Here is a 22,202-nt window from a genome sequence, read left to right as displayed (position 1 = left end):
CAATTCACAGAGACACGAAGCTGACTAGTAGTCACCTGTGGTTACCTAATAGAGGCAGAAGACATAAAGAAGAGGTGGCAAGAATACACAGAACTGTACAAAACAGATCTTCACGACCCAGATAATCATGACGGTGTGATCACTCCCCTAGAGCCAGACATCCTGGAATGTGAAGTCAAGTGGGCCTTAGGAAACATCACTACAAACAAAGCTAGTGGAGCTGATGGAATTCCAGTTGAGCTATTTCAAATCCTAAAAGATGATGCTGTGAATGTGCTGCACTCAATATGCCAGCAAATTTGAAAGCCTCAGCAGTGGCCATGGGATTGGAAAAGGTCAGTTTTCATCCCAATCCCCAAGAAAAGCAATGCCAAAGAATGCTCAAACTACTGCACAATTGCACTCATCTCACATGCTAGCTGGAGAAGGAAATGGCAATCCACTCCAGTATTCTTGCCTGGAGAATCCCGGAGACAGAGGAGCCTGGTGGGCTGCCGTCTATGGGGTTGCACAGACCTGGACACGACTGAAGCAACTTAGCAGCAGCAGCACACCCTAGCAAAGTAATGCTCAAAATTCTCCAAGCCAGGCTTCAGCAATATGTGAACCGTGAACTTCCAGATGTTCAAGCTGGTTTTAGAAAAGGCAGAGGAACCAGAGATCAAATTGCCAACATCCGTTGGATCACCGAAAAAGTAAGAGAGTTCCAGAAAAACATTTATTTCTGCTTTATGGACTATGCCAAAACCTTTGACTGTGTGGATCACAATAAACTGTGGAAAATTCTGAAAGAGATGGGGATACCAGACCACCTGACCTGTGTCTTGAGAAATATATATGCAGGTCAGGAAGCAACCGTTAGAACTGGACATGGAACAACAGACTGGTTCCAAATCGGGAAAGGAATACGTCAAGGCTGTATATTGTCACCCTGCTTATTTAACTTGTATGCAGAGTACATCATGAGAAATGCTGGACTGGATGAAGCACAAGCTGGAATCAAGATTGCCAGGAGAAATATCAATAACCTCATATATGCAGATGACACCTTCCTAAGGGCAGAAAGCGAAGAAGAGCTAAAGAGCCTCTTGATGAAAGTGAAAGAGGAGAGTGAAACAGTTGGCTTAAAACTCAACATTCAGGAAACTAGGATCACGGCATCTGGTCCCGTCACTTCATGGCAAACAGATGGGAAAAAAATGCAAACAGAGGGAGACTTTATTTTGGGGGGCTCCAAAATCACTGCAGATGGTGACTGCGGCCACGAAATTAAAAGATGCTTACTCATTGGAAGAAAAGTTATGACCAACCTGCTGCTGCTGCTGCTGCTAAGTTACATCAGTCATGTCCGACTCTTGTGCGACGCCATAGATGGCAGCCCACCAGGCTCCCCGTCCCTGGGATTCTCCAGGCAAGAACACTGGAGTGGGTTGTCATTTCCTTCTCCAATGCATGAAAGTGAAAAGTGAAAGTGAAGTCGCTCAGTCGTGTCTGACTCTTTGCGACCCCATGGACGGTAGCCTATCAGGCTCCTCCGTCCATGGGATTTCCCAGGCAAGAGTACTGGAGTAGGGTGCCATTGCCTTCTTCGATGACCAACCTAGGCAATATATTAAAAAGCAGAGACATTACTTTGCCAACAAAAGTCCATCTAGTCAAGGCTATGGTTTTTCCGGTAGTCATGTAGAGATGTGAGAAAACTGTATAGATATAAAGAAAGCTGAGCACCAAAGAACTGATGCTTTTGAACTGTGGTGTTGGAGAAGACTCTTGAGAGTCCCTTGGATTGCAAGAAGATCCAACCATTCCATCCTAAAGGAGATCAGTTCTGGGTGTTAATTGAAAGGACTGATGTTGAAGCTGAAACTCCAATACTTTGGCCACCTCATGCAAAGAGCTGACTCATTTTAAAAGACCCTGATGCTGGGAAAGATTGAGGGCAGGTAGAGAAGGGGACTACAGAGGATGAGATGGTTGGATGGCATCACTGACTCAATGGACGTGAGTTTGGGTAGACTCTGGGAGTTGGTGGTGGACAGGGAGGCCTGGCGTGCTGCAGTCCATGGAGTCACAAAGAGTCAGACACGACTGAGAGACTAAAGTGAGTGAGTGAATGGTTGGTGGATGGGAATGAGGTGAGGTAAAATAAAGGATGTCTAATGGATCCAGGGTTTCTTTCTGAGGTGATGAAAATGTTCAAAAATACTCAAGCTGGTGGTTACACAACTCTGGGAATATACTATAAGCCACTCGAATCTACACTTTAAATTGATACATTATTTCATACATGAATTATATCCCAATTGAGCTGTTTTTTTAAAAGTTAAGAAAATGAAAATATACTAAGTAGTTAACGCCAGGCTTTTAAAGATTGATCTCACATTTTACTTGTCATCTAAGAAGTATCAACCCAAACAAAGAAAGACCACAGGAATTCCACATAGAGAGAATACACAGATCTTTGCTTTGATTTTGTTATAGGCCACTCTGTACTGAGACTGGTTTTTTTTTTTTTTTTCCAAAGGATTCGGGCTCTCCACCAAGAATACGATGTGGACGCCACGGCAAAACTGAGTCAGATGTAGTAATCCTGTGGCTTCGGGACTGTTGCAGGCAGTGTCGGGGACACTTCAGACTCATTTGAGACAATGACAGTATTAACTGAACAGATGGATGGTTGTAAGAGGTTAACAAAGCACCCTGTCTGATCACCGCGACAAAGGCTGTGACATCTTTCGCCGGGATACGGAACCTGAGTTCTGTCTCCTTCAAAGGCTTACTCAAGGCTAAAGACTGGCAACACCAAACCTAATGCCAGGCCTTCAGAATACAAGTCCAGGGCTCATTGTCCCCCATCTTCCCCCCAAAGTCCCTTTTGAGGATCCCAGGTGCATTTAGGTTGCGGGAATTCAACTTTATGTGCTCAGCCAAATACTGAGAGCACTCAACCCTGGTGCAGATGGAGGGAGCTCAAATGTTCACGTGGTGACCGCAGGCCCTGGAGGGCACTGGGACGGAGGTCACAAGTCTACCATCTGAGCAGCCATCATACCAAGTGAGAGCTCCGTATTTAAAAAGCTTTCTCTCCTTTGCATAGAATGTTATCATTTGCTGTGCATTCTTTTTCTTATATTGGTTACATTATTACACGCATTGTACATGTTTTTGCCAGGTTGAATACATTATACTTTGAATTTGGTACCTTGTGAGTCACTTAAGGAATTCTCAAGGGTGATTTGGACTCTGTGGTTTCTAGATGATTTCTGACTCTAGATTCTAACCCAGCAGTAATTAAAATGCCAACACCATGGACTGGGAGCCTTCTCCTCTGATGGCCCAGAACTATTTTGATTTTTCTGATCTAAGGCTCTTCTAGACAGAAACCAAGGTGGCTGACTCAGATTCCTAGTTGACAGGAGGAGAAAAGCACAAGAAAGAGCACGTTTTACCCTCGCCTACCTCCTCTGCTTGTAGGGTTTCTTTTTCAACTTTTTCAAGTAACTCTTTTCTCAGCAAGAACTCCTTGGTCAGATTGAGGGACATTTCCATGGCGTGGTGTAGCTTGCTCTGCAATATAACAACACAGGAAGTCTTGAGCAAAGATGATCGCTATAGGAAAAAGAGGCAGACAACTCTTTCTTCAGCAGAATAGCAGGACCATCCAGGAACTTGGGTCTGTCCTTCTTATGACTCCAGATTTTCAGAATCCTGGTGCCTAAGAGGCAGGGGAGGACCTCGGGAGACTTCTCACCTGCAAAGCGCCCAGACACACCTGGACCCAAATCCCACCCCACTGTTACTAAGAAAACCTCTCTAGACTTGGCCTGACTGCTTTGTAGGGTTGTGGTGCTTAGTCACTCAGTCGTATCTGATTCTTTGAGATCCCATGGACTATAGCCCTCCAGGCTCCTCTGTCCATGGAATTCTCCAGGCAAGAATACTGGAGCGGGTTGCCATTTCCTTCTCCAGGGGATCTTCTCAACCCAGGGATCAAACCTGGGTCTCCTGCATTGCAGGTGGATCCTTTACTGTCTGAGCCACCAGGAAAGGCTTAACAGAGACAGATCCTGGTAAAGTGTTGAGCACAGTGCCTGGCACACGGAGAGCACGTGGCATAAGACCACCGTCATCTGGACAGACAAAGAGGTGGATGCTACTGTGAGCATGTGCGATCTCACAAGTGAGGTCTTCCCAGACCAGGAATCGAGCCCATGTCTCCTGCAACGGCAGGCAGACTCTCTACCATGGGGCCACCAGGGATGCCCCAGGGGCTCCCTTGACTGAGACTCACTCATAAAACTCACAGAAGAGAAGACACTGTTGTCTGTCTCCTTCGTGGCTAAACCCTCAGCACTTAGCCCTGTGCCTAGTGTGCCACAGGTTCTCATATATTTAGTAATAGAGGCAAATTATTCTTCATATTTTTTTTATTTTAGAAATATGTATTTATTTGGTTGTGCTGAGTCTTAGATGTGGCACTCAGGATCTTTCATCTTTAGCTGCGGCGGCATGTGGGATCTAGTTCTCTGACCAGGGATCGATCCCAGGTCCCTGTATTGGGAGCAAGGAGTCTTAGCTACTAGACCGCCCGGGAAGTCCCATTCTACATATTTTTAATGACATCTCACACTTGGGTGTTTGACATTAAAATGAAAATGATCCAACCTGCTGCCCATCCATCCATAAACATACTTCTGGATTTTTAGCAGTTTTTTGACAGTTCTGACTGAGCACCTGCTTTGCCATTGTCCTCAGTGCTAGGGACACATCACTGACCAGTCAAGCTCTGTCCTGGTAGGCAGTCACAAAAACCTGCTTCTGAGAGGGGACGCATCGGCCCATGGTTCCCAGAGGAGTCCCCATTCAAACCCAGGTAAGCCTGACTCTACAACTCACCATGCTGGGCCCTGCTTTCCACAGGAGACCTGAGAACTGAGACACAGAAAAGTCAAACCGCATCTCTCTCAGCTTCAGGCTGTATCGCCTTAGGTCTCCTGTAGGCGTCTCCTCCCAGCTTCACCATCTGCTTGCTGTTATTCTCAGCAGGCTGACAGGCACCCTAGCCCCTGGGATTCTGACCAGAATGGCTCCCATCCTGCCCACCACGGCCTGTGTTCCAGCTGCTTGGGTTTCACCTTCAATCTGCACTACGCGTTCTGGAGCTCAAGACGCGGGCCTGGCTGTCCTATTAATATTTTATAGACAGTAGCTCCACTCCAAAGCCCTGACTTTTCCCCGCAAGACCAGACTGGCCCTGGGCCACTTAGTTGATTCCTCAGGATCAGATCAAGGTCCAGTGTGATGTAACCACATACCTCACAGCTCTCCAGCTGGACACAAGAATTTCAGAATGTGAGCATGACCTTGCCTACACACATTTTGCCAGCAGAAGGCAGTGGGTAAGGCGGGACACACATGGGACTAGGAGCCCCAGCTCCGTCACAGCATGTGGCTTGAATCCAGCAATTGCTCTCCCTCTTTCAGCCTCAGGTTTTTCATTTGTAAAAGGAAAACATTGAACAAACATAAGCCTAATATAAACACATTCGAATTCACGGTTTTAAATGACACTGTGTGGCCTGCCCAAGTCCGTGGCTGCTGTTGCCACCAAGGCACGAGGCCAAGGGTCAGCAACCTTGTTCTGTAAAAGGTTAGATGGGAAATATTTCAGGCTTTGCAGGCCAAGAGGCAAAATTGATACTGTATAATTATATTAACAAGAGAAAAAAACAAACTGCCACAATTGTTTTATTGATAAAATTCAAAATGAAATAATTAAGTATAATATTTTGGGATATCTGTCTACAAATGAGAGGAATGAAATTTCTAGGGGAGAAATCAATTTTACTTAATTGGGTATCAAAGAGAGTGTTCTCTATTAAAATCAGTTGCAAATGTTCTTCTGTAAAAACCACCCTTGTCTCCTAGGCCAGTGGGCAGGATAGATGGGCCACTGTATCAGACAGTTGCCAGCAGAATGACCAGACCACCTGGTCTGCCAGGAACAGGCCATGCTCATGCCCATAGTCCCTGCTTAATTATCAATATTGCCTCTTTCTCGCCGAAGACAGTTCTGTGTAGATAAGGAATTATTTAGCAGGTTTTTTTTTTTTTTTTTTAATAGCTAAGATGATTTCCTTTGCAGAGTTTTAAGCAGGGAAGTACTTATTGTTGTTTAGTTGCTCAGTCGTGTCAACTCTCTTACGATTCCAGGGATTGTAGCCCACCAGGCTCCTCTGTCCATGGGATTTCCCAGGCAAGAATACTGGAGTGGTTTTGCCATTTCCTTCTCCAGGGCATCTTTCCTGTTAAGACAGGGATCAAGCCCAAGTATCCTGAATTGGCAGGCGGGTTCTTTACCACTGAGCCACCAGGGAAGCCCCAGGGAGGTGCTTATTACAGACTAAATTAAATAGAGCCCTAATTGTGGCTGGTTCTTAAAACTCACAGTGCATAAAAATCAGCTGGGGAGTTAAAAAAATGTATGGCTCTCACCTCCTAATTCAATTGGTTGGGGTTGAGCTAGTGTGTCTATCTTAAAAAAAAAAAAAAAAAAGGCTCCTCAACTGGTTTTAACACATAGTCAAGGTCATAGAGACATTTGGGGGATTTTAGGAGATATGGCCGGAGAAGGCAATGGCAACCCACTCCAGTACTCTTGCCTGGAAAATCCCATGGATGGAGGAGCCTGGTAGGCTGCAGTCCATGGGGTCGCAAAGAGTCGGACACGACTAAAGCGACGTAGCAGCAGCAACAGGAGGAGATATGGCTTTGTTGGGAGAAATCAGAGAGCAACAGGGGAGCGTAGGATGCCTAGGCTCTCGGTGAAGCCACAGTGATGTCCCAGAACCTTGCTGTGATTCGGGAAACCCCAGGCACCGGGGCATGAGCTTGGACCTTACTTTGTACGCGTTAAGGATCTGCAGGGTGTTTCCAGATGCCAGCTTCATCTGGATCAGCTCTTGATTCCTTGCTTCAATCGTCTCTAAAAACTGAGCATTCTCGATCTTCAGCTGCTGGAAGTCAACGTCGTGGAGGGCCTCGCCTACCTCTTCCTTCTACAGCTCAGAAAGAAGAGTAACACAAGCCAGAAAGACAAAAACAAACATACATTAATGCGCAAGTGTGAAAGCTAAAAAAAATGATACAGAGGAACCTGTGTGCAGGGCAGGAATAGAGGTGCAGATGCAGAGAATGGGCTCGGGGACCCAGTGGGGGAAGGGCTAGGTGGGATGAACTGGGAGACTGGGAGCGACATGTACATGCTGCTGCTGCTGCTGCTAAGTCGCTTCAGTCGTGTCCGACTCTGTGCGACCCCAGAGACGGCAGCCCACCATGTATATGCTACCGTATGGAAAACAGATGGCCAGTGGGAACCTGCAGTATAGCAAGGCAGCTCAGCTCAGTGCTCCGTGATGACCCAGAGGGGTGGGATGCAGTGAGAGGGCCTGGAGGGGTGTATGTACACGTATAGCTGATTCACTTCATTGTACAGCAGAAACTAACTCAACTTTGTAAAGCAATTATATGCCAGTAAAAAAAAATAATAAAGAATAGAACATGGCCGAAAAAGAAATGATGTTGTGACTCCTGTATCGCCATACATTCAATTTCAGGTGAGCTTTTGGAAGTCAGTCATCATTCAGTCATTCTACAAACTTGGATTGGGGATCTGCTTGGTGCCAGGCATGGCCTTAGGCCCTAGGGATAGAGATCTGAGTAAATACAATACTCCCATACTCAATGACAGTTCACAGGCAGGTCACAGCATGGTGTCGTGGGACACACAGGGGCAGCATGCAAACAGAAGCCCCTCCAGGCAGGCCAGGAGAGTATGGAAGGCGGGGTCAGGGGAGGCTTCCCCGAGGAGGTGGTGCCTAAACAGGGCTGTGAAGGAAGAGGCCATTAAAGGTTGTTTTTAACCTGGAAAACTCAGAATAAGCAGCTCATAAATGCCTTTCCTTTGATCACATGACGTTTCTGCACTCGGGGTGTATTAGTGCATTAGGTTGCCTCCCTAGCCCTCACCCCACTTACCTGTCCCACCAGCTCTACGGCATCTCACGTCTGTGGTCACAAAAGCCAACCTCGGGACTGCTCCCCACACCCACTTGCTATTCAAGCTATATATCTCCTAAAAGACATCTTCTTCCCTTCCCCCCGAATAACACAACAATTTCCCTAAGCCCTAACTTGACCCATCCTCCAGCTCAAACTGTTCCCATCTTCCACACCAGAAGGCAACCCGTGCCTCCACTCAGTCTCTGGATTTTGTGGCTCCTGGTTGCGGCTTCTGTGGTCTCCGTCTAGCAGTTACGCATCTACGCCTTTTCTCACCATCACCTCTCCCTGTGAGGCTGTGAGGACAGGACCCCGTCAGTGTCATCTCTGGGTAGCAATGGCTTTTAGGTTCAAGGTCAGCCATCTGCTTCCCCTCTCATGCTTCTGGATGCCTGAGCTTGCATGAAGCCCAGAGAACCAGGAACTCGGTATTAGGAGGCACCTTCTTGAAAACGTGCTGGGGCCACGTTCTTTCTTCCACTGAACTCAACTCTCCTTCGCTGACATCTCCACCCCGGCTCCAGCCTGGGGACCCTCCCAAGGGGCGTGGTCCTTTCCCACAGCAGCCAGAGCACTTGGAGGCAGCAGCTACAGCCCTCGTGGGCCCCTGCTCCGCGGCGCCATGAGTCCCAGGTCCCCTGATGTGTTCTCGGTTCCCTCTCCTACGTGGACTCTAGTTTGCAGATTCCTTCAAGCGTGGAGCTCTCCGTGAGACACGGTGCTCCAGGTGGGGTTACTTAGAACATCAGAACAGAGGGCAGAGAGACCACCCCTTTGTGGGGGAGCATTGTGGAGTGCAGCCTAGGCCACAGCATGGCCCCCAACTGAACTGACTGTATCAGCTGCTCCACGACCAAGCCACCCAGGACCTGTGCAGGTATTTGGGGGGAATCAAAGTGAAGGATCTCATATTTGTCCTTAGTTACCTCATGTGTTAAAGTTGCCCCCAACCTGTTGAGCCTTTGGGATCCCAAGTCAATCAATCCATAGGCCCCAGATATTAATTCTCCTGCCCAACTCTGTGTCACTGTCAGCGGCCACCTCTGATTCACACGCCATTAGTGACTGCATTTGAGTTAATGACAGAAATACTGAGCTCAGAGAGGAGGGAACCATGTAGCCACATTCCAGAGGCCTTGTGCCATGTCTACCTTTAATCAGGAGCCTTTTGGATCAGCTGCTCAAAGACTCGGCAAAGCATACTCCGAACTGTGCCACCCAGGCCACACTCCCCAAAAGGGTCAACAAGTATGTCATGAGGGGTGTTTTATATATGGTTTTCTTTCTTTATTTTTGGCTGTGCTGGGGCTTTGCTGTTGTGGGGGCTTTTCTCGAGTTGAGGCGAGCAGGGGCTACTCTCTAGTTGCAGTTGGTGGCTTCTCATTGCAGCAGCTTCTCTTATTGTGGAGCATGGGCTCCCACACAGCCTTCAGTGGTTGTGGCACCTGGGCTCAGCAGTTGTGGCTCCCGGTCTCTAGAGCACAGGCTCAGTAGTTGTGAGTTAGTTGTTCTGCAGCATACGGAATCTTAGTCATTGGACTGGGGATCAACCTGTGTCTCTTGCATTGGCAGGTGGATTCTTAACCACTGAGCCACCAGGGAAGCCCCATGAAGGTCTTTTAAATTCAAGCCAGCTCCATTACAGATTTATCAGCGCGGAAACTGTATTAATTTCCTCTTGCTCCCGTAAAAAATGACCACAAATGCAGAGGTTTAAAACAATAGAAGTGTATTCTCTTACAGCTCATGAGGTCAGAAGTCTGAAACAGTTCTTTGCGTTAAAACCAAGGAGTTGGCAGGGTGGCATTCCTTCTGGAGGCTCTAGAGGTGAATCTGTTTCCTTGCCATTACCAACTTCTAAGGCAGTCTGCATCCTTCATTCATGATCCCTTCCTTCGCTTTGATCTCTGCTTCTATTCCCACATCTTCTCTGTCTCACCCTCCTGCCTCCCTCTCCTAAGGACTCTTGTGATTACGTTGGACCCACTCAGATACTCCAAGATATTCTCCCCATCTCAACATTCTTGATTTCATCACACCCGCATAATCTTTATGCCGTGTAAAGTAACATAGTCACAGACTCCAGGATTTAGGACACGGACATCTTTGGAATTTGGAGACATGGACAGTTTGGGGAAGATGTTGTTCTACCCACTACAGTAACCTTAAAAAAAAAGAAAGAAAGAAAGACAAATCCACATACCTGCCTCAATTGTAAAAGCAACTTCTTCCTCTGGACTTTGAGAGAAACATTTTTCAAACGTAATTTATCCTTCATGTTATCCTAAAAAATAAAAGCAAATTTTAATCCATTGTCCTCCTTCTTCCCTATCAGCAGGTCTGCGACTGCAGAATTAAACTTTGAGCCCTAACGTGCAGTCACTTATTTTTAACTCTTTGATGTCTGCTCAAGCTGGTGTTGCTATGATACCCTTGCTCGTGAGCAAGCAGCAGAGGAAACTGGGTCTGCTCTATACAAATTTTCTATTACTTTTAAATTCAAGATAACTTGAGTATATTGTTGGATATAGAGGCCTTTCTTGACAAAATGATCTTATGATTCCTTGATCTATTACCCTCTTGGTAATTTACATAATTTTTTATTACATATAACATGTTAGGGTTAGTACCACTACCTATCTGCAGGATCCAAAGCTTGATAGGCTACAAAATCTTTGAAAGTAAAGGAACATTTTGTCTCATTCTTACACTAATGGAACTCAGAGAAATTGAGGTTTACTTGTTCTCCACTATGTAGTCACCTGACTAAACAGGCTCACACTTTTATCAACAAGACAGCAGGTCTTGAAACAAACGAGAAAATTAAAAGGAAGAAGCTGATTTGAGATAACTATGAATATCCATTCTGCCTGTTTGATTTTGGCTTTGATAAACTTGCATTTTAAGACACACACGCTTTGAGGGACACAAAAAAGTGTTCATATGTGGGCAACAGTTATGGTGGACCAAATGGACTGGGGCAGCCTCACGTGGACCACTTCTGTGTCATCGTTCTACGAAAGTATTCTCCTCTCTAAGCTCTAACCACCTGTCAACTCACTCTCCGACGATTCATGTCCTCAATGTACTTCATCACTTTCTGAGTGGCCAAAATACTCCCTTTCTTCTTGGATATGGTCTTTAGAATATCTTTTTCAAACTCATGCACTTCTCTCTCGACTTCGGTCCATCGAATTTCAGCTTCCTCGATGATGGCCTGGGGGAGTCAGTGCAAAGAGAAGACAGTTTGCAAAACTTCTCAAGGAGACATGCATCTAAGGAAACCTAAGGTCTCAGGCCTATTTGGGTCCCAATGCCTAACGTTTCTTTTTAGTCTTAGAAAGATATCCTGAAGATACAAATGGGACCATATGAACCTTGTTATTAAAAAGCATGCCTCAAAAAAGTTACAGTATCTATATATATAAGGAGAAGAACAAAAAAGGCCCTCGAGTATCTCCAGAAATATGAATTTCCATATCTGAAATGTTATTTATCATTAAAATTAAAACACTAATATATATCATATATCACCATATCATACATATGTATATCATATATCATATATATACCATATCATATATATATTACACATATATAATATCTGGGAGGTTATATGCCAAAACAATAACCACAGCTGTATCTGGAAAGATGGACTAGGAAGGAGGCAGAGAAGTACTCTTACTATATACTTTTATAATTTGAAAAAAAAAGTTATAATGAATCTATGTATTGATACAAAAAGACACTATTAAGTGAAAAATACAGTTCACAAAATAATATGATACCTTTTTATAAAGACATTCATATATACATAGGAAATCTAAACTCTAGGAGACAAATACAGGAACCAACAGTAATTACCTCTAGGTGGATGTTTTCAAATATTTCTCTTTTAGCTTACCTGCATGTTTAAATTTTGCTACAACAGAGATTATCTTTAAATTTAAAAATGCAAACATGCATATATTATTTTAAGAATAAAATGAGTAGCCACAGAGCAAATCTTCTTTGATCAGGCTCTTTCACTGGGCACCAAGGAACAAAAGCATCTTCCTTTGCTGGCCAGCATCTGGCCATAGGCTCCTCCCTCCCCATAAACTTCACAGGCCAGAACATCTATCCACCTTAAATGCTACTTTCTATACATTACTGGAATGCAAAAGTAGGAAGTCAAGAGATATCTGGAGTAACAGGCAAATTTGGCCTTGGAGTACTAAATGAAGCAGGGCAAAGGCTAACGAGTTTTGCCAAGAGAACGCACTGGTCATAGCAAACACCCTCTTCCAACAACAGAAGAGAAGACTCTAGACATGACATCGCCAGATGGTCAATACTGAAATCGGATTGATTATATTCTTTGCAGCCAAAGATGGAGAAGCTCTATACAGTCAGCAAAAATAAGACCGGGAGCTGACTGTGGCTCAGATTAGGAACTCCTTATTGCCAAATTCAGACTGAAATTGAAAAAAGCAGGGAAAACCACTAAACCATTCAGGTATGACCTAAATCAAATCTCTTATGACTATACAGTAGAAGTGACTAGATTCAAGGGATTAGATCTGATAGACAGGGTGCCTGAAGAACCATGGATGAGGTTTGTGACATTGTACAGGAGACAGGAAGCAAGACCATCCCCAAGAAAAAGAAATGCAAAAAGGCAAAATGGTTGTCTGAAGAGGCATTACAAATAGCTGAGAAAAGAACAGAAGCAAAAGGCAAAGGAGAAAAGGAAAGATAAACCCATCTGAATGCAGAGTTCCAAAGAATAGCAAGGAGAAATAAGAAAGTCTCCCTCAGTGATCAACGCAAAGAAACAGAGGAAAACAATAGAATGGGAAAAACTAGGGATCTCTTCAAAAGAATTAGAGATACCGAGGGAATATTCCATGCAAAGATGGGCACAATAAAGGACAGAAATGGTATGGACCTAACAGAAGCAGAAGATATTAAGAAGAGGTGGCAAGAATACACAGAAGAACTGCACAAAAAAGATCTTCACAACCCGGATAATCACGATGGTGTGATCACTTACCTAGAGCCAGACATCCTGGAATGTGAAGTCAAGTGGGCCTTAGGAAGCATCACTACAAACAAAGCTAGTGGAGGTGATGAAATTCCAGTTGAGCTATTTCAAATCCTGAAAGATGATGCTGTGAAAGTGCTGCACTCAATATGTCAGCAAATTTGGAAAACTCAGCAGTGGCCACAGGACTGGAAAAGGTCAGTTTTCATTCCAATCCCAAAGAAAGGCAATGCCAAAGAATGCTCAAACTACTGCATAATTGCATTCGTCTCACACACTAGCAAAGTAATGCTCAAAATTCTCCAAGCCAGGCTTCACTGGGACATGAACCATGAACTTCCAGATGTTCAAGCTGGATTTAGAAAAGGCAGAGCAGCCAGAGATCAAGTCACCAACATCTGCTGGATCATTGAAAAAGCAAGAGAGTTCCAGAAAAACATCTACTTCTGCTTTATTGACTATGCCATAGACTTTGACTATGTGGATCACAATAAACTGTGGAAAATTCTGAAAGAGATGGGAATATCGGACCACCTGACCTGCCTCCTGAGAAATCTGTATGCAGGTGAGGAAGCAACAGTTAGAACTGGACATGGAACAACAGACTGGTTCCAAATTGGGAAAGGAATATACCAAGGCTGTATATTGTCACCCTGCTTATTTAACTTATATGCATAGTACATCATGAGAAATGCTAGACTGGATGAAGCACAAGCTGGAATCAAGATTGCCAGGAGAGATATCAATAATCTCAGATATGCAGATGACACCTTCCTTAGGGCAAAGCGAAGAAGAACTATAGAGTCTCTTGATGAAAGTGAAAAAGAGGAGGGTGAAAAAGTTGGCTTAAAACTCAACATTCAGGAAACAAAGATCATGGCATCTGGTCCCATCACTTTATGGGAAATAGATGGGGAAACAGTGGAAACAGTATCAGACTTTATTTTGGGGGGCTCCAAAATCACTGCACATGCTGATTGCAGCCATGAAATTAAAAGATGCTTACTCCTTAGAAGAAAAGTTATGACCAACCTAGACAGCATATAAAAAGCAGAGATATTACTTTGCCCACAAAGGTCCATCTAGTCAAATCTATGGTCTTTCCAGTAGTCATGTATGGATGTGAGAGTTGGACTATAAAGAAAGCTGAGCACTGAAGAATTGATGCTTTTGAACTGTGGTGTTGGAGAAGACTTTTGAGACTTCTTTGGACAGCAAGGAGATCCAACCTGTCAATCCTAAAGGAAATCAGTCCTGAATACTCATTGGAAGGACCGATGTTGAAGCTGAAACTCCAAAACTTTGGCCACCTGATGCACAGAACTGACTCAATGGAAAAGACCCTGATGCTGGGAAAGATTGAAGGTGAGAGGAGAAGGGGATGACAGAGGATGAGATGGTTGGATGGCATCACTGACACAATGGACGTGAGTCTGAGTAAGCTCTGGGAGTTGGTGATGGACAGGGAAACCTGGCATGCTGCAGTTAGGCTCGCAGAGTTAGACATGACTGAGCAACTGAAATGAATTGATATATCACTCTCCTGCTCAATTATCCTCACTGGGGTCCTGCTTTCTAAGACATCAGAGAGAAACCCCTCTGCCTACTCAATCTGATTTCCTAATACAGCCCCCAAAGCACCTTCTCCTCTAACCTCACCAACCTCCTCAGGGTTATGAACTTGCTGTGAACATTCCCACCTCCACTTCCTTGTTCATGTCATTCACCTTACTTAGGGGGCCCTTGTTTTCCTATTCCTTCAACAGCAGCTGTCATTCTTTACATGTCAAGTCCTATGTCCAGCCCTACCGCCCCAACATGTCTTCTCTGACCACTCTAACCCACACCATGATGTTTAATCACACAGTTCAGCATGTGAGGACAATGCTACCACATCCTGAGCTCCTTTAACATGTTAGAATTCAATGCAGCGTGTTGGGAAAGAGAAAGGAGGAGAGCGGGGGAAGGGCAGGAGAGGTTTATGCCATAGAGATGGTTCTATCAATGGGGACATGAGTTCACTATCTGTCCCTTTCAAGGAAATGAATATGATGCCTCCATTAGAAGTGGAAAAAATTTAGAAATAGAACAGAAACATCTATTTTTTCATACAAGATGGCTATGAAATGCAAGCCAGCAACTTCATCCTATTGGCAATCAAATGAACAGTGATATTTCTTCCTGTTGGAAAACTGACCACCTTGGTCTCCCATATGACGTGAACTATCGTCATGGATGCAGCCCATGGAGGGTGACGAGGGATTTTTCACTCGACTCACTGACTTAAACCTCAAGCCCCATATATCATTAAGGAATTATGCTGAATTTTTAAGAGCATTTATGGTTGGATGGCATCACTGACTCAATGGACATGAGTTTGGGTAAACTCCGGGAGTTGGTGATGGACAAGGAGGCCTGGTGTGCTGCGGTTCATGGGGTCGCAAAGAGTCGGACATGACTGAGCAACTGAACTGAACTGAACTGATGGTTATTGATTATGGGGTTTTTTTTTTAAAGAATCCACATCTTAGAAACATATATTGAAATATTTACAGATAAACAGTATCTGTAAGATCCCCTTCCTAAAATAGCCCAGTGGCCAGTTACGAGGGGGAAGTTGGTAGGGATACGGAGGGAACAAGAGCAGCCACACATTGGTGACTGCTATGTGCAGGCACTGAATGCATGAGGGTTCACTGCGCTAGCTTCTCTACATTTGTGTATTTTGAAATTTTTCATTTAAAGAGTTTAAAATTTTTTTAATTTTATTTATTTATTTTTAGTTGTGCTGGGTCTTTGTTGCTACATGAGAGCTCTCCCTAGTTGCGGCAAGCAGAGGCTTCTCTCTAGTTGCAGTACACAGGCTTCTTAACGGGGTGGCTTCTCTTGTTGTGGAGCACAGGCTCTGGAGCCCTAGGGCTTCCATAGTTGTGGGGCTTCGGTAGTTGTAGTTGCAGGGGCTTAGCTGCCCCATGGCCCACAGAATCGTCCCAGACTAGGGATCGAACCTGTGTCCCCTGCATTGGAACGCAGATTCTTAACACTGGAATACCAGGGAAGACCAAAAAGTTTAAAATTTGCTATCCCCTCAAGCAAGTGGTAAGTTCCTTAAAGGCAGGTCCTCAGTTTATTTTATCCAAGTGTGTTTCTCTCAAAGCACCAACAATCATATGAGCGTAATAAAGATGCTTCTTGCTGAGGCAGAAGCGGGGAGCCCAGGGAGGACGGCCCACTGGAAGGCCTACCTCGTGATGCTGTAGGTCGCGCTCAGCATTCGCTCTCATGTGCCTGATCTCATCCTTTGTGTCTTCCAGCTCCTTTTGCACAAGTTCCAGTTTTTGGTCCACACTGAGGCCCATCACACGTTCCATGCCCATGCGGGACTTGGATTTACGCCTGCTTCGTAACTGTAACACAAGCAGTACAAAGCCATTGTCAAGTAGGAAGTGGTAAGAAAGCAACCGAAGGTGGGTATCAAAAGGACCACTCGAACATGCTAGAAATCACTCTGAATGATGGCCAGAGCAAACCAACTCCATGGTAAATGATGCTGGACACTGGGCCCGAGGTGATGTTCATTTCACAAGTCAACCTAAGGTACTGCACAAAATATTTCAAAGGTCTCTGCTTGACAATGAACTGAAAATAAGTAAGGGGAAGTGTCTTGAGTGTGGGGAAACCCTGAACTAAAGTAAATTGCTACAGACTAGCAATCAAATCAGTGTCAGGGAAAGCCTGGAGCTCAGTGCTTCCTGAGCTGGATATAAAAGAGAAAATGCACTGGGGGCCAAGGTTTTCAGCAAAAAAACAGACAAAAACGTTGGATTTCCTAGGCACTGACATGGTCGGATGACATTGTCAACTCAATGGACGAGTTTGAGCAAACTCTGGGCGATAGTGAAGGACAGGGAAGCCTGGAGTGCTGCAGTCCATGGGGTCGCAAAGAGTAGAACATGACTAATCGATTGAACAGCAACAACAGGGCAATGAAGCCCAGGGTCAAAAGCAGGTGACCCAGGAAGTGTGTGGACCTGAAGATGGCATTGTTTGATCCTCAAAAGATAGACCCCCACTCCGTACTATTTTTTTTGAGTCAGCTTCCCTTTTTTATTTTAAATGGATAACTTGCTTTATAATGTTGTATTAGTTTCTGCTGTACAATGAAGTGAATCAGTTATGTGTATACATATATCCCCTCCCTCTTGGGCTTCCCTCTCACCCTTTCTACCCCACCCCTCTAGTTCACCGCAGAGCGCTGAGCTGAGCTCCCTGCACTATACAGCAGGTTCCTGCTAGCAATCTAGTTTACACATGGTAGTATATATATGTCAATCCTAATCTAAAGAGAAACCTTGGAGGGAAAACAACCAAAATTAGAACAGGGAGACAGTCATATGCCACTTGGCCAAGAAGGGCACAGCAAAGGCAGATAACAAATGTTACTTGCCTCTAAAGGGGCAAAGAGCTTTAAAGAATTCTTAGATCTCTCTTGCATACCTGTGCAATTTCTGCTCCTGCTATTTTGATTTCTGATAATCGTGGAGGTCGCTGGTCCCTGGACTCCAGTTTACTGTAATATTTTTCAAACATCTCTGTCTCAGTTTTGAGAGCAGAGTTTCCATAGCTGCAAAACAGAGAGTGCCCTTGAAAAAGTTCCACCAACTGGAGTTTAAATCCCAAGTACCTACTATTTAACACTTACTAGCTTTGTATGACCTTGTAAGATACTTAACCTTTCGGTGCCTCTCTTTCCTCATCTGTAAAATGGGAATAATAATAGCACCTATCTTTGAGAGTTGTGATAAGGAAAGCAAAGGCTCTGGGACAGTGCCTGGCACACAGTGAATGCTATTTACATACTCTCTATATTTTTTTAATATACATCTAATGAGCCATAAAGTGCAGAGCACTAGGATTACAGGCATACATCGGGGATATAATGGATCCAGTTTCAAACAACTGCAATCAAGTAAATAGTGCAATAAAGTGAGTCACATAATTTTTTGTTTTTTTGGTGCATTAAAATTATGTTTATATTATACTGTAGTCTACTAAGTGTGCATGCCATTATGTCTAAAAAAGTACATACTTTAATTAACAATGCTTTATTGCTAAAAATAAAAAATAAAAACAGTAACCATCATCTGAGCCTTCAGCAGGTCATAATCTTTGCAATAGTAGCATCAAAAAATCAGTGACCACAAATCACCATAACAAATATAATAATATAAAGAAAAAGCTTGAAATATTTCAAAAATCATGGAAATGTGACACAGACACAAAATGAGCAAATGCTGTTGGGAAAAAAAGCATCAATATGCTTGCTCAATGCAGAGTTGCCACAAACCTTTGTTTTGTAAAAAACACAATGTCTGTAAGGTACAATAAAGCAAAACGCAATAAAATGAGATATGCCTATATACTGAAAATTGGTACAAGTTTCATCTTCAAATATCTGCTAACCTATCTGTGAAATTCCTTCTGAATTAATACTGAATATTTTATTTTTAAATTTTACTTTTGGCCGCACTGGGTCTTTGTTGCTGCAAACAGGCTCTCCCTAGTTGCAGCAAGGGGCTTCCCTCCAGTTGTGGTGCATGGGCTTCTGACTACCGTGGCTTCTCTTGTTGCAAACCACAGGCTCTAGGTGCACAGACTACAGTAGTTGTGGCTTTCGGGCTCTTGAGCACAGGCTCAGTAGTTGTGGCGCACAGGTTTAATTGCTCCGTGGCATGCAGAATCTTCCCAGACCAGGGATCAAAACTGTGTCCCCTGCATTGGCAGGCATATTCTTAACCACTGGACCACCAGGCAAGTCCACTACAGAATTCTTGAAGTTACACACATCCACAATCTTCAGAGGTTTACTTTGGTTTATATTTCTCAGTTCTTTTATTTCCAGCCACCCAGTGGATGAAGTATTATTCTCTAGAAGTCTATTATAAAAGGTAGGAACGCTTTGAACAGATGGTTTTTAAACATTAAAGATGACAAAGCTAGTTTATCCTGTATATCCCAAGACTGTGTGTGACCCTTTCAACTTATCTAACATACCTGTATGTTACATGAGTGTACAGGGCTTCCCTGATGGCTCAGCTGATAAAGAATTTGCCTGCAATGTGGGAGACCTGGGTTCGATCCCTGGATTGGGAAGATGCCCTGGAGAAGGAAAAGGCTACCCACTCCAGTATTCTGGCCTGGAGAATCCCATGGACTATATAGTCCATGGCGTCGCACAGTCAGACACACTGAGCAACTTTCACTTTCACGATGGTAAAGAACCCATCAATGGTAAAGAACCCATATGCCAGTGCAGGAAATGTAAGTTCAATTCCTGGGTGGGGAGGATCCTCTGGGGAAGGAAATGGCAACTCCCTCTAGTAGTCTTGCCTGAGAAATTCCCTATGGACTGTAGGGTGGCAAAGGGTCGGACACGACTGAAGAGACTTACTATGCACTCATGGGCTATAGCCCGCCAGGTTCCTTCTGTTCCATGGGGTCACAAAAGAAGCCGGACACAACTTATAGACTGAACAGCAACAGTATAATACACACATATGTATGTAAGTGTATATATAAGAGAGAGAACAGCTTTGATATTTTCATATGGTATTGAGCTGAACATCTGTTTACTGTGCTGAAAATCCTGTTTGGCTGAATTTTAATATTAGTGGGAAAGATTCAACAGAAAAGCCTGATACATCAAAGCATCTTTCTTTTTCAGCATATGTCATGTTCCCAGTGTAGGCTATGGAGTTGCACCAAAGTCTTTTTTTAATTAATTTTTTATTGGAATATAGTTGATTTACAAAGTTGTGTTAGTTTCTGCTTACAGTAAACTCAGTTATACATATACATATATCCAATCTTTTTCATTCTATTCCCATATAGGTAATTACAGAGCCTTGAATAGATTTCTCTGTGCTATATAGTAGGTTCTTATTAGTTATGTAGTTTATATATAACAGTGCAATCTGTGTCTTAATTTTAGCTTTACCACTGACTAGCTGTGTGACTGTAAGAAAGTGACTTAACCTCTGTGTCTATTTCCACACCATCTTACTAGGGTTATTTTGTTATTATATTAGTTCATATGTGCAAAAAACTTGGCACATAATAAGCACTCAAGATTGCAGCTATTTTAGTAATAACACCTCAATTCTGACCTAAACTATTTATAAACATTTTGCAGTAACAGCTATTCAGCTGCCAGGCCAGGATGTTCTATGTGAAACCAGTAAGTTGTACAACTAACCTCAATTATCTCATAGAATCTTGATATCCAATTTACCTGCTATCAGTTCAGTTCAGTTCAGTCACTCAGTCGTGTCCGACTCTTTGCAACCCCATGAATTGCAGCACGCCAGGCCTCCCTGTCCATCACCAACTCCCAGAGTTCACTCAGACTCACGTCCATCGAGTCAGTGATGCGATCCAGCCATCTCATCCTCTGTCGTCCCCTTCTCCTCCTGTCCCCAATCCCTCCCAGCATCAGAGTCTTTTCCATTGAGTCAACTCTTCACATGAGGTGGCCAAAGTACTGAATCATTCCAAAGTACTAACATCATTCCTTCCAAAGAACACCCAGGACTGACCTCCTTCAGAATGGACTGGTTGGATCTCCTTGCAGCCCAAGGGACTCTCAACAGTCTTCTCCAACACCACAGTTCAAAAGCATCAATTCTTCGGCGCTCAGCTTTCTTCACAGTCCAACTCTCACATCCAGACATGACCACTGGAGAAACCATAGCCTTGACTAGACGGACCTTTGTTGGCAAAGTAATGTCTCTGCTTTTCAATATGCTATCTAGTTTGGTCATAACTTTTCTTCCAAGGAGTAAGTGTCTTTTAATTTCATGGCTGCAATCACCATCTGCAGTGATTTTGGAGCCCCCCAAAATAAAGTCTGACACTGTTTCCACTGTTTCCCATCTATTTCCCATGAAGTGATGGGACCAGATGCCATGATCTTCGTTTTCTGAATGCTGAGCTTTAAGCCACTCCTCTTTCACTCTCCTCTTTCATTTTCATCAAGAGGCTTTTTAGTTCCTCTTCACTTTCTGCCATAAGGGTGGTGTCATCTGCATATCTGAGGTTATTGATATTTCTCCTGGCAATCTTGATTCCAGCTTGTGCTTCTTCCAGCCAAGCGTTTCTCAGTAGATATTAAAACAGACCGCTAAAAATATAGAAAATTGGGCTAGTCCTTCTTTGCTGTCCGCTTCTATGCTTATACTCTGGTTTAGGTATATTGCTTTATAATGAAAGTATCTCAATAGCCTCCCTTCTATCTGCTTCCACCTTAATTTTATTATAGAATCTTAGCATTGGAAAGGGACTTAGACGTTACCTGGTCCAAGCTGTCATTGCACAACAGAGAAGTGGCTAAGCACACAGCATGGTACCAGACAGACCCACTAGGCTGAAGCTCTAGCTTCACCAATTACCCTCTATGCTTCGCATCTCTGTCTCCACCAGTGGCTTGTTAGTGCCCTGAAGGTGGAGATATGAGAATAAAGAGCAAAGGTAGGCGCCTTTATCACTTTTTTTTTTGGGGGGGGGGGGGGCTGGTCTCAGTTTCCTCAGCGTTCAGCGTGGACCTGGAGTATCTCCATGCTGGACCAACCTCGGAGCCCACACGCTGAGTAGGGACCACCCTCAGAATCCGGCCGGTGGGTACCTGAGCTCTTCCACCAGCCCACACAACTGGAAAACAGGCAGATCGCTCTCTTCCTGGCCCGGTGTCTCCGAGGCAGAAGTCTCAGAGTCGTCGTCCGTCATCACTGCCGAAGCTACTCTGGTCAATACCGAGTTGTGGCCAAGAGCGCTGGGGACCAGCGACCGCTTCACTCAGGCTGCGACCAAGCAGTGCGTTGCCAGGGCAACCCGACGCGGTAGTGGAGGGGCGGGGCTTCCGGAGGCCCAGTCCAGCGCTTCGGCCAGCCCAGGGCAGACCAAAGAGAGATCGCTGTCCTTGGACTAGATACCTAGGTGCATTCGCTGTTTACTTTTTGTCAACAGTATACTTAAAACGATGATAATACAAGCTGTTTGCTCAGCAGTTACTAATACCCTTGACACCATGTTGAGCATAGTTTATAAAAACCCTTGCAAC

The 22,202-nt window shown here is 44.3% G+C and overlaps 1 protein-coding gene across 1 annotated transcript in view; it reads right to left on the bottom strand.

The window, feature by feature from the left end:
• The window catches only part of CFAP263 (cilia and flagella associated protein 263), a 31,632-nt gene extending 9,673 nt beyond the window's left edge, over positions 1–21,959 (bottom strand). Inside the window, exons 1-7 of the mRNA XM_069552914.1 lie at positions 21,768–21,959; positions 17,585–17,711; positions 16,333–16,494; positions 11,123–11,278; positions 10,265–10,345; positions 6,903–7,058; positions 3,460–3,567 (exon numbers count right to left, since the gene is read on the bottom strand). Of these exons, the coding sequence (XP_069409015.1) occupies positions 3,460–3,567; positions 6,903–7,058; positions 10,265–10,345; positions 11,123–11,278; positions 16,333–16,494; positions 17,585–17,711; positions 21,768–21,868 (891 nt within the window). The 5' untranslated portion in view covers positions 21,869–21,959. The remainder of the gene's footprint in view (positions 1–3,459; positions 3,568–6,902; positions 7,059–10,264; positions 10,346–11,122; positions 11,279–16,332; positions 16,495–17,584; positions 17,712–21,767) is intronic.
• Positions 21,960–22,202: the final 243 nt, after the last annotated feature.

The sequence above is a fragment of the Ovis canadensis genome, chromosome 14 (assembly GCF_042477335.2).
Source record: "Ovis canadensis isolate MfBH-ARS-UI-01 breed Bighorn chromosome 14, ARS-UI_OviCan_v2, whole genome shotgun sequence".
Classification (NCBI taxonomy): domain Eukaryota; kingdom Metazoa; phylum Chordata; class Mammalia; order Artiodactyla; family Bovidae; genus Ovis; species Ovis canadensis.
Note: the sequence above shows the minus strand (reverse complement) of the source record. Positions and strands in the feature narration are given on the sequence as shown.